Below are 12,077 nucleotides of genomic sequence, written 5' to 3' on the forward strand. Positions count from 1 at the left end.
ATTGGTCTAACTGCAATGGCCTGCGTGGGTGACACCCTGTAACCGAGGCTTTTTTCTCAGTTGTTAGGGAAGAGGGCTCGTAAGAGTGTTCCTGCGGTCTTCTCATCTGTTTTTTTCTCTAATGTCTGTGTTTAAATGCGGCCATCCATGCTCTCAATTTTGGTCTGCAGCACTATGAGAGATTTAAACGTTTTTTTTTTCCCCCTCTCTTACTATGGAAGATGGACTGAAATATGGAATGGCATCAGCTTTGGTGCCTAATTTTAATTTTTTTTTTTTTTTTAAACCCCTGCCTGGTTAAATTTTCGTCATTGATCTGGCTTTGAACAGACTGGGAGGTCCTGTCCCGTTGTTAGACTGAACCGGGGCGCTTGGGCAGGGTTCAGACGCTAAGTCAAACTGACTGTGTTCACATTTGCGGTTTAAGCGCAAAAAAAAAAATTCAATACGTTGAGAAAGTTAAACGAATCTGCAAGACGAAGACAGATTTCCTCTCCCCCTTCTTCTTCTTCCAAAATAGAATGAGGGGCCATTTTTAGTTGTTTAAGGAAAAAGACAGATCAAGCGCAATTTTCTTGGGGGGAGGGGGTGGGGGGGGGTAGAAAGTGCTTTCATGTTTAAATGGTCTGTCATTTAACAGTGGTGTTTCTGTATGTCAGCCTTCACAGTGAAGATACATCAACCTCCGACCACTTAATGTGCCTCTCATCCCAATATGTAATGGAGGACTTTAACCATTCGCTATTTAAAACGCTTCAAATTCGTGTGGTTTGGTCTTTTTGTGTAGAATGATTTACTCCTTATTTTTTATATATATATTTTTTAAACATGATTTTTTTTTTTTTTAAACTGATCAGGCTGAACAGGGGGAGAGGGAGAGGGACGGTAGGGCGGGGTGGGGGTGGGGAGGGGGAGAGGGAGAGGGACGGTAGGGCGGGGTGGGGGTGGGGAGGGGGAGAGGGAGAGGGACGGTAGGGCGGGTGGGGTGGGAGGGGGAGAGGGAGAGGGACGGTAGGGCGGGGTGGGGGTGGGGAGGGGGAGAGGGAGAGGGACGGTAGGGCGGGGTGGGGGTGGGGAGGGGCAGGGATTACGGGTCCTCGATATCCAGGAACTCCTTTTTGGGGGGTGCGGCTCCGCGGTACCAGGCGCAGGATCCGTCTGCTCTCTTGATGCAGGCGTAGTGGTTTGACTGGCGACCGTGGATCAGTTTCTCCGTCACCCAGTCTGTCCACAGGCACTCTGCATCGGCGGTGGTCTCGCAGGGGAAGGCGGCACAGCGTGTGATCTGCACACAACGTTAAAACAAACAAAACACAACACAACACTACAACATGAACATCAGTTTAGCTTTATGTTATGCTTTATGTCCAATTTACATCCTCGTTGACAACCAGTGCACAACATGTGACGCCTCCAAAAACAACGCACAACTGTGGGCTGCACGGCCCATGAGATCATTTCCTGAAGCCCATGACATTGTTACCCTGAGGATTATGTGAGGAAGTAGATAGAAAGTCCATTTTAGAATGTTTCTGACAGTTGTGTGTGTGTGTGTGTGTGTGTGTATCTGTGTTTAGCAGACAGGGGAAGAATGATGTTCATATTTGGCAGTTGGGTTGGACTCCATTTGGAGGATGAAGCTGCTCTGGAGATCCACAGCAGTTGGTAACTGCGACAGGGCTAACACTAGAGGCTCAGTCCTGAGCAGGATGAGCTGGTCTGGATGATTACGAGCGTCATGAGGTATACCAGACTCATCCGGAAAAACTCCTCCTGAAAACTTTCATCTATCCTGCTATTTCATTTCATACTGAGCAAAACGCATGGTCTCTCCTGTTTATGTTTATCACTACAACAACTGAACCAATCTAAAATCAAAACAGAGAAAAAAAATAAAGCCAGAAGAAGCACCGCTGAAATAGTACGGATTGTGTCAACCTCTGACTGCAGTTACATACCACTGTTTGTTTTTTTGTTTGTTTGTTTGTTTTTTTTTATGAACTTCTGTCATTTTTTTTTTACACATTTGTAACGCAGTAGCTGAACTTGGATAGTCTCAAAGTTAACAGCTGCGTTTCTGAAAGAGGCCTTAATGTTTATTTATAGTGTCCAAACTCACCCCCCAAAAATTATACATGAGTCGGCTTTTTTCTGTCCCAGTCAAATCATGAATCACGGGGGGAAAACCCGAGTGAACAGCAGGGTAACGTTTTAAACACTTTTCCTGACACAGAGGGAAAAAACGGCGAGCGTAAAGCAGAGAGGCCGGAGCTTTGAGGGCACGGCGCTGAAACGAGAGGGGCCTGTGACGCTCTCACCTTGCAGTCACAGCCCATTTCATAGCGCTGACTCAGACTCTTCTTCTGTGTGGCGCTCATGGAGTCCCAGGGCATGATGAGGTCACAGAGAGTCACGTGCATCTTCCCGTTCGACTCCGCCTTGCCTGTGCACGCACGAGTGAGAGTGAGGGAGAGAGAGAGAGAGAGAGAGAGAGAGAGAGAGTGAGAGTGAGGGGGAGAGAGAGAGAGAGAGAGAGAGAGTGTGGGGAAAACAACATGAAGACATAACAATCTGATACAGGACATATCTGACAACTGTAGCTGATCCAACGTGTCGACAAGACAATACTATTAGGGTGTTTTCTCTGACACACACACACACACACACACACTGTTCTAACTTGAGACTATAATTAAACTGTACCCATTAAGAATGGCATGATTCAAGATGCAGGTCCAGTAAGGTTTGGAGGTCGTCAGAAAGTCAAAACACGTTAGATTAGATTAGTCACAGACTCTTTCAGAAGGACATCTATAAATATTTGGACTACTGAATGAACAAAGAGCATACTAAAAAAAACAAAAAACAAAAAACATATAATGTCAGATTTCATAAGAAAAAGAGACAAAAAAAGACAATGCCATCAACACTCCACCCAGACAGACTTTTTCTCTCAAACAAATGAGAATTTTCCTCTCTCCCCAGATGTCTGCTTCTGTCATCTTGACTCTCAGCTCCTGTCTGTCCTATGTCGAATGGAATGCTTCGCTTTGAATCCCCAACCTCAGCAAGCCGCTCCCGGGTACGAGTACAGACTCGCCTCATTATACTAACCCCCCCCCCCCTCCCCGCCGTCAGCCGGCCCCCCCTCCCTCCTCCCCAAACAATGTCTACCCTCCATGGGACACTGTTTCCCCAACTCTGTAATTTAGGCTTCTGCTGGTCTGAACTGGATCAGCCCTTAGATGGAGAAACCAGAGAACGACCCTGTTCATCATTTGACGACATTACCGTCTCTCTCCCTCTCTCTCTCGTTTTTTTTTTTTTTTTTTGTGGTATAGGCTGCATACTCAGCAACTCTCAGTAAAAGAGAGATGAGAACAGTCCCATCCAACCAAAACTCAGAATACTGAATATCACTCTGCTATAAGGGTTTTCTAAACTCGTTTTGTTTTTCTAGAATGTACCTTAAGGGCATGTCTCTGCTTTGCTGTCCTTGTGACCTGCCTGTCTTTATCGATGAGTTTTAAAAAAGAAGAAGAAGAAGAAGAAGAAGAAGAAAAAATGATGAACAAAGTGACCAGCAGGGCGGCGCTGTTGGGACGCTGCACTGCTGCTGTACGGCCATAGCAGTCTGTCAGTCGCTCATTTGGGCTGGGGCTTCGTCCAATATCCGAAGCAGGACGGGGAGGCGTGAAGGCGGCCCTTACCTGAGATCAGGTATTCTTTCTTGTCATTGGTGTCCAGAGACACTCCACACACGGCCGAGGATGGGGCGGTGAAGACCATGTCGATGTGGCGGTCTGGCCCTTTGAACATCTGACGAGCACAACAGAAAAACGAGCATTTTTTTTGTGGTTTTTAAACTGACGTAATTCTGAGAAAATCTCTTTTAACCTGAGGTAAAATAACAGTGAGTCTTCCAGGCAACGTATTAAGGATTACCGTAACTGTATTGTCGTTTTGGGGTTTTTTTTTTGCGCTGTAAAACGTTTTTTTTTTTCTGGGCTTGTGCACAGTTCATGTTACGTGGTCCTTTTACTGCCATCTTACACTCTTACAGTTGGTCTTACATTCTTACAGTTGCTCACACGTGGGCGGTGTTTTTGAGCGACCTGACAGCTGTGTTTACTCGGATCTAAAACTTCTCGGATGGAGTTTTTATTCCGCACATGTATTTGGTGTAAACTGATGAATGTGCTGTGTGTGTGTGTGTGTGTGTGCTGTGTGTGTGTGTGTGTGTTTGGCGACGCGGCAAACCAAACCAGTCAAGGCAACGTAGAGCAAACTGATTCTGATCGTGTCTCTGGGTTTCCTTTCTTACCTTAATCTGCTTTATGTCGTACTGGATCCTCTTAATGGGGTTGCCATAGATATCATTCCCAGAATCCACCTCTTTCCCGCCGACCACTTTTGCCCTGATAACTAAACAAAAGGAAAACAGAGCAAATTTTAACTCTTAATATGTCACCATCATCACAGTCATCGTCATCGTCATCGTCACCACCATAGTCATTTTCAGTGGAATAACAGAATGCACTGGAGCAGTTTGGGGAGTGAACGGTGGAGAAGCTTGGGATACCTATTCTACTGGTATTTTCATCACAACATCCTTTTTCTTCAGTGCTGAGACACAAAAAGATTTAATGCCATTTAAACCAGACGGAGCGGTCTGCTTTACATTTTCATACCCAGAATCACGTGAGTGTGTGTGCAAGTATGCAAAACTGTGAGATTTTTGATGATGCAGTGGTTGAAATGAGACTGGCTTCGTTTACGCCACTGTTCAGTCAGACAAACGAATCCACAAAAGCAGGCGTCGTCCTGTTCTTCATCTTGTGTCTTTAAAGATCATCCACACCAGTTCTCCCCTGAGGGCCAGCCTGAACGTTCACAGGAATCGGGGGGGGGGGGGGGGGGGGGGTTGTGTGTATATAAAACGGAATCATGCCCCCAAAACCCAAATCCCGTTTCCTGCAGGCCAAGCCCAAGCAGCTGGCGACAGCTCTGTAGCTTTCTTTGTCCGCTCAGCCAACATGTGGGAGAGAGAGGTGCTGACACACGACAACCTCTCGCTGACTCATTCATTCTCTCTCTCTCTCTCCCTCTTTTTATGCCTCTCCACTCTTTTTTTTTTTCCCCTTAGTACGTCTTCAAAAGACGGTTCTGTTTTCCTGTAAAGAAAACTGCTGTACAAAGCACTGGGGGGGGGGGGGGGGGGGATTACCGACCGATTCTTTAGAGAACGAATAAACACGAATAAACTTGTATACATGTGACATGCACGCTAACGTATGTGCACGCACACACACTCACACACACTCACACACACACTCACACACACACACACACACACACACACACACTCACACACTCACACACTCACACACTCACACACACACACTCACACACACACACTCACACACACACACTCACACACACGCACACACACTCAGAAATTAGACAACGGTCCTGTGATTCAAGATCACACATTTGGGACAAAGTCAGTTCAGACAGTTTCCGTGAGAGGACAACGAGAGGGCGAGCTGCGTGTGTTCTCTGGCTGAACTGTGTCCATTTCGAGGAGCGCTGAGCAGGTATTGCATCAAAGAGGCTCCAGGGCAGCTCACGTCGTGAACTGTGCCATTACCCACATTAGTCTGGAGTTTGTGCTCCACCAGCTTTAGCTTCTGTGAAACGTCAAAGGGCAGGTAGGTCTTCAAATCCAATTAAACCACCATGAAAACAGCTTTGCAGGTTCGTTTAACTGGGCTTACTTTATCAGGTTTTCGAGAAGCCAGAAAATGAACGCAAAATATCGAAACGCAGAGGAAATTGAGAAAGTTCCCTTTAGCCTACACTGGAAAGATGAAATTTCCCAACTGCTGCTGTTTACTCAACTGGTTTTGTCTACGTCTGCCAAGTCAACAAATAAGGAAATAATTAGCGACTAATGTTTACCTCATGGCTAAAATTGTATGAGTAAACGAATCTGAGATCTATACATAGCACAGAGCACGTGATATCCAATGTTCGCAAAGCTCAGAAGAATATTTACTTTACTTCAGTTCCAAAATCAAGAAAACAGTACTCAAGAATCTGCTTAACCGCCCAAAATGGCCGACCTGGTTTCCAATTTCAGGATACAAGTACTACACTAAGCCCTACGCTACGAGTGTTATTTTCTGACATTTCTGTGAACTCGAGTGAATGACGGCCTTTTACATAAACTCCATTCTAAGAGGTTCTGAGGATTTTGCAGGTAGTAGAACAGTGTGAATGACCTGAGGTACAATCCATATTAACGGTGGGCCGCACTTTTAGTGTGATGTATGAGAACATAAACCCAAATGTAGACAGACTGCATTAACAAAGGGTGAAAATCACATATTTCTATGTCATTAAAAGCTGTTCTTATTATGGGCTGAGGAAAGCGCTGCACAAAGAAGTTGGGGGGAGGGATGAACACACACACACACACACACACACATAAACAAGCATGGGAGAAACTTCTTTCCTTTCCTCTGCTTCTCACCAGCAGGCCTAGTTAACCACCTGCAGATGGATTTAAATGAGAACAGCGTGTGTATCAGGGCTTCATCAGTACTGGGCTGCACAGTAAACCAGAGCTCTGATCACACCATGAACTACTGAACAACACGCTCCCTCTTCCTCCTCTTCCCCCCCACCCCCCCTCCGCCGCGTGACCGTCAGCAAAATGTCCGGACTTGGTCCCCGATCAGCAGGTACAACGTCCGGACCTGGCCCCAAATCAGAGGGTCCAAGGCCCTGCCAGTTCGGTCCTAAAAATCATTTCTGTGGTCTCTCATTGTCTGTTTGCTTTCTGTGTTTTTGCAAGACAGCTTGTTCTAATCGTAGGGTAACAGATGGACATTTTTGTGTGACTACAATGGAAAAAAAACAGCTTAGAAAAGTAGATCAAAATGTAGTGAAATTTAATCATTTGAGCACGGCTTTTGGGGTACGGGTTTTTTTTTAATGTTTATTTGCTATGCTTTGTTTTTAAGTTAGTCATTTTTCAAATGTTTGTGTATTGAGATGACAAAGAGAGAGAGAGAGAGAGAGAGAGAGAAAAAGTGAAGAACTTTGTAAAGTGGGATTTTTGCGGACGTAGACGGAGAGAGAAGGCCGCCATACGGCATGCAACAGCTGCAGTTTTCCAGGGAATTCACTCTCCATGGAAAATATGAGCCCTGGCATATAGCAGGCAAAGACATAAAATAACTAGAGGGAGAAACACACACACACACACACACACACACACACTCTTATGAGATGGAAAAGAAACAGATATGAACAGTTCTCTGCTCTAAGAGTTAGCCCTTCCCCCTGTCCAAACCGCATGCTTTTCCACCTATGTCAACGCTGACTGTGTTTATCTGGAGGATCAGGGCTCTGCTGCATGCTAACAGGCTAACTGCGCTGAGAACGCCTGTTTCCAGATCGGTTTGGCACCAACCAGAAGGCTCTCCAGCATCACCGGAGCGCTCTCCAGATTACCGCAGCCTAGCACAGATCAAACATCTGGGCTTTTTTTTTTTTTTTTTGAAACTGATCAAAGATTTCTGCTGGTACACTCACAGCCTTGGGGGATTGAAAAAAAAAAACAACAAAAAAAAAAACCTTAGGAGTAGAAGACCGAAGGACAGATTTTGTAACCCTAAAAATCTGCTCTTAAAACACGAAGACAAATTGAAATGCATGCAGAAGCTTGGTTTCCCGCCCCAGCCCACTTCCCTGCTTGACCCACATTCCTCTCTCCCTCTCTCCCTGTGTGTGTGTGTGTGTGTGTGTGCGTCTCTGCGTTTCTGATAATCAAGCAGAACCCACAAACGCCTGCTGTCCTAGCGCACACGCACACACACACGCACACGCACACACACACACATGCATACGTATGCACATATCACTCCTCTGTCATATTTTCCATGAAAACAGAACTCACTGTGTGAGCTCAAAGCCACATCCTGGGCTTCAGTTTCACCACACACATTTTTAACGGTCACGACAAAGAGCCCAGGCCCCAGAAAAGACCCCTGCACCCATGAACCATGGAGACCCCCCCCATCCCAAAACTGCCTTCCCTCTACCACACAGATGCATACACACAATGACAGAGCTGCCCTACATCCACACATGACGCATAACACACACAAACACATTTGGTCTAATCACAAGACTGTGGGTGTGCACAGTATCTGTGTGTGTGTGTGTGTGTGTGTGCGCGCACTGGGTTACTTTAGAGCCATAATTCAAAGTGCCAAAGAAGACGACCTACAGCGTCCATAAATCAATAATCTTACCGCATTACACACTGTCTGTGTGTCACTGACTGGCAGACGGTCCGTTACAGATAAAAGCTTTTGCCCCCAAAAAAAGAAAAAAAAAATGTTGCTTTGGCTTGCCAAGTGCCCTTAAAGAATTAACTTCGAGAAGAATAGAAACATGTGGTTAAAAAAAGACTCAGTGGGTGATGCTTGACCTCTCTGTTTTTTTCCAAAGCAAAGAAAAAAATAATAATAATAAAAGAGCCCCCACTGCATCACACCACTGGCCCTGGTGAGTGGATTTAGTAACTGAAGTGGTGATATTTTAAGGACGTTTGGAGACTTAGCAAAGGTCAGTCATGAAACGCTTATCCCTATTGAGCTAAAGATGTGTAAAAGTTAGCTGACAGGCAGCCATAGACATAAACATAGAGATGTGATTGGTGATAAAACCCAGCCATAGACATTACTCCACCATTTCTTGTTTCTTGTAACCTGGTAACAGTGCTTCAACGAGTTCGCCTGCTTCAGGTTCACACAATCAGTGGCTAGCACTGCTCTGCAGTTCCTCAAACAGGGAGCATGTAAACGAGACCACCATCACCCTAAAGAGGTTAGCAAGGTCTCAAACCATCAACTCAACATGACATTCAGATATATAAATCTGTAATACACAAGTGTACGTTAACACTTATTACATATGAGTAACCTGCCCGTGAGACCAGGCACTGTTATAACACCAGACATGTGGCGTACTTCCCAACTCAGACAAGTTACGTTCCAAGAACAGACAAAACAAAAACACAACAGGCACAATGAAAGCCATGTGCAGGATTTTTTTTTGTTTTGTTTGTTTTTTTCCCCTCTTTCTTTTTCTTTCTTTCTTTCTTTCTTTCTCACACAAAGCAATCACAAAGAAAGGGCTGACTGGAGGAATAAATCTCGTTCTTCCCAACAGTAAAGATGTCGTCTGCGGTCTGGGCGGGTCGTTTGAAGTGAAATGCTCCTGACACGACTCATCTGGGTAATTGGATCTCTCCTTGACACTGCTGTGTACTTACACCCCCCCCCCCCTCGCACGGCGAGAATTAAAGCTGGCCACGCGCCAGTCGTAGCAGTTGAACTCTGACTAAAACCAATTCGTCTACTCCGCCTAACTCCATTACACACTGATGGGCAAAGTTACAGTAATAGCCGTCTGAGGCTGTAGATTCATTAGCTGATAAATGAAGTTGCCTGAGGATGAGGCTGTGCTGTTCCTTAGGTGGATGAAATAATTTGAGGATTGAGAGTGAAGTTTTAACATTATAATTGCAAAACTGCCACTCCCTCGTACATTCTTGCATGTGCAATAATTTCTTTTTTTTTGGGGGGGGGGGGGGTGGGGGGGGTGAGGATCATGAGCATGCATGGAATTTTTTTTTAAAGCTACGGTTTTATACTAGACTATTTCTAAGATAAACCGATTAAGAGCATTGCTGTTTGTGTTTATATTGGATTTTGAACTACTGGCGTTGGTCCAGTAGTTTTCTGTTTGGAATTACGTTCAGTGATAAAATGTAATGTTTTATTAAGGAGATATTTTCCGTTGTAGAGTAGAGAAAACATTTTGCCTCAGTTTCTGCCATGGGGAACAATTTGGAAAAAATGGTTTGAACTTTGAAAATTCCTTGCATGCTGGTGACACCCACAAAGAATTCATTAAGAAAGAAAAATCATGTTAAAATGAATGTATCTGGGTTTTTCCCCCCCCCATGTCTAAGCTCAAACAGATTATCATTTATCTCATCTCTGTGTGCTTTATGCATTGGTTACCTCAATTAGACACTGTTTACCTCAATCAGACAAAAGAAAGATCACACCCTTGGAGACAGGGCCATCATTTGAAAACACCCTGCACAGGCCGTGACTGGACATCCCAAGTGAATCTGCAGAATGCCATCCTTGCTTTTACGGCGTCCGTGTACCAGTTTGTTTTGAAAACCAGTGTGTGGGCATGACAATGGTGCTGCCACTTGGACAGAGTGGGTTATTTGTTCAAAAGAGCCCTCGGTTAAAATGTCAAAAAGTCCCTTTTGTGAATAATGACCATGTGAACAGGGGTGAGTCAGGGCCAGAAGGCAGTTATGTGGCCAAAGGGTTGTTGTTAGTGCGGCTCATGCGAGAAGACAGGGGCCACTCCTTCGGCTGGCCTGTTTGTGAGTCTGAGGGTTTGACCACAGTGGGAAATGACTGGACAGAAGTAGAGGACAGTTATTCACACAGCTCTGGGAAGCAGAAGAGAGCCTCGCGGCCCCTGGTAAACAAACACACACATGCAACTGTCCACAAAGGACATGAAGAAACAGAGAATTGCGTGAAATTTGGTTGGCCAAGAATTAATACTGATACACATTACACGAGTTGGTTATTTCCCAATGGTTACTGAAGAACCAGGCATTTCACTCAGATTTCCACAGCCCGGATGTCAAAAGGACTGGGAAGGAACCCGACGGCGTTTTAGCGAGTGTTTTAGACACCGCAGGCTGTGCAGTCTCACGCTAAACTCTGTCATGTGGAGAAACCCAAACCCCTGCAGGAGCGCACCTCTCTGGGGAGAGGACTGGACCGTCTGCCCACTCCGCCGCCTGTCACGTAGCTGTTTTAAGTCACACCATTATGCGAATCTCTCTCTCTCTTTCTCTCTCTCTCTAGTTTACAGAGCAGAGCGAGCGAGGTTTTTACCTTAAAAAGGAAAAGAGGCTTGCCTTTATTTCTGTGCACTGGGTACCTTTCTATCTGCATGCGAAAACAAAAACGGGCGATTGCACAACGCGACAGCAGCGAGAGGCTTCACGAATACTCTGGAGACAACGTAGATTTAACAGAAGTTGGCCCGGATGTCTCTGGACTGTCACTACGGATTCAGTAATTTTCCACTGAGCAAATATGGTGAGCTGCGCTGCTTGTCGCCCTCTTCCGTCGAAGGTTCCGGAGTAATTGGGCATATGGGGGATGTGGAGCGGAGTGCTCCGTCGCTAATCTTTTCAAAACACACAAACCTCACCAAAACAAACAAACAAAAAAAAAGTGAGCCTATCTGCTTTCCCTTATGCCTGTCACTGGTGCAAAGTCATGCTTTCACAACAAAAACACATTAAGTAACACAGCAAACGTGGATGGGTGGATGGATGGATGGATGGATGGATGGATGGGCCTAAATGACTGTATTGTTCTATCCACTGTCTTCAAGCAGCTGTAGACAGGCACACTGGGGGGGGCGTAGAAGAACAGATACTAACCCACCACTGCAGAGACCTGAGTTCATATCCCAATAGCAATCTTTGATGAATGAAGACAGATAGATGACGATCATCTCCTTATCGCTGCGATAGCGGCTCCCGCTGGTTGGTCAGGAGCATCAGGTTAGTGATGGACAGATCTTGAGAATATAGTTTATGCCCTAGTCAGTCAGCGTGGGAGCCATGCAAGTGCTAGAGGTTAGAGATATGAGGGACTTGGATACCACTAAACTGGGAGAGAAGGTGATAAAAAGGCCCCAAAATGAAGTTGCTGTAGGCCGTACGCTCAGTCTGTCATTCTCCAGAGTGAGGTTAGAATGCGCCGCTCTTCCTGTGTAAGCTCTGGGCAAGATAATGGTTTGGAGGGAAGAGTTTGTAAGCAACACTTTGGAGAAGAAAAAAAAAAAAAACCAAGCGTGAAATATGGTTTAGAAGTTGCTCTTGTCGCCCTTAGGAAACCAGCCCACATGAAAGAGACCCAAATTCAGAAAAATACCAGGTTCTGAAA

At 45.5% G+C, this 12,077-nt stretch overlaps 1 protein-coding gene across 1 annotated transcript in view; it reads right to left on the reverse strand.

Moving 5' to 3' along the window:
• Positions 1-1,063: 1,063 nt before the first annotated feature.
• The window catches only part of timp2a (TIMP metallopeptidase inhibitor 2a), a 15,402-nt gene continuing 4,388 nt past the window's right edge, over positions 1,064-12,077 (reverse strand). Inside the window, exons 2-5 of the mRNA XM_030774137.1 lie at positions 4,325-4,425; positions 3,711-3,819; positions 2,319-2,443; positions 1,064-1,285 (exon numbers count right to left, since the gene is read on the reverse strand). Of these exons, the coding sequence (XP_030629997.1) occupies positions 1,088-1,285; positions 2,319-2,443; positions 3,711-3,819; positions 4,325-4,425 (533 nt within the window). The 3' untranslated portion in view covers positions 1,064-1,087. The remainder of the gene's footprint in view (positions 1,286-2,318; positions 2,444-3,710; positions 3,820-4,324; positions 4,426-12,077) is intronic.

Source organism: Chanos chanos, chromosome 5 (assembly GCF_902362185.1).
Source record: "Chanos chanos chromosome 5, fChaCha1.1, whole genome shotgun sequence".
Classification (NCBI taxonomy): domain Eukaryota; kingdom Metazoa; phylum Chordata; class Actinopteri; order Gonorynchiformes; family Chanidae; genus Chanos; species Chanos chanos.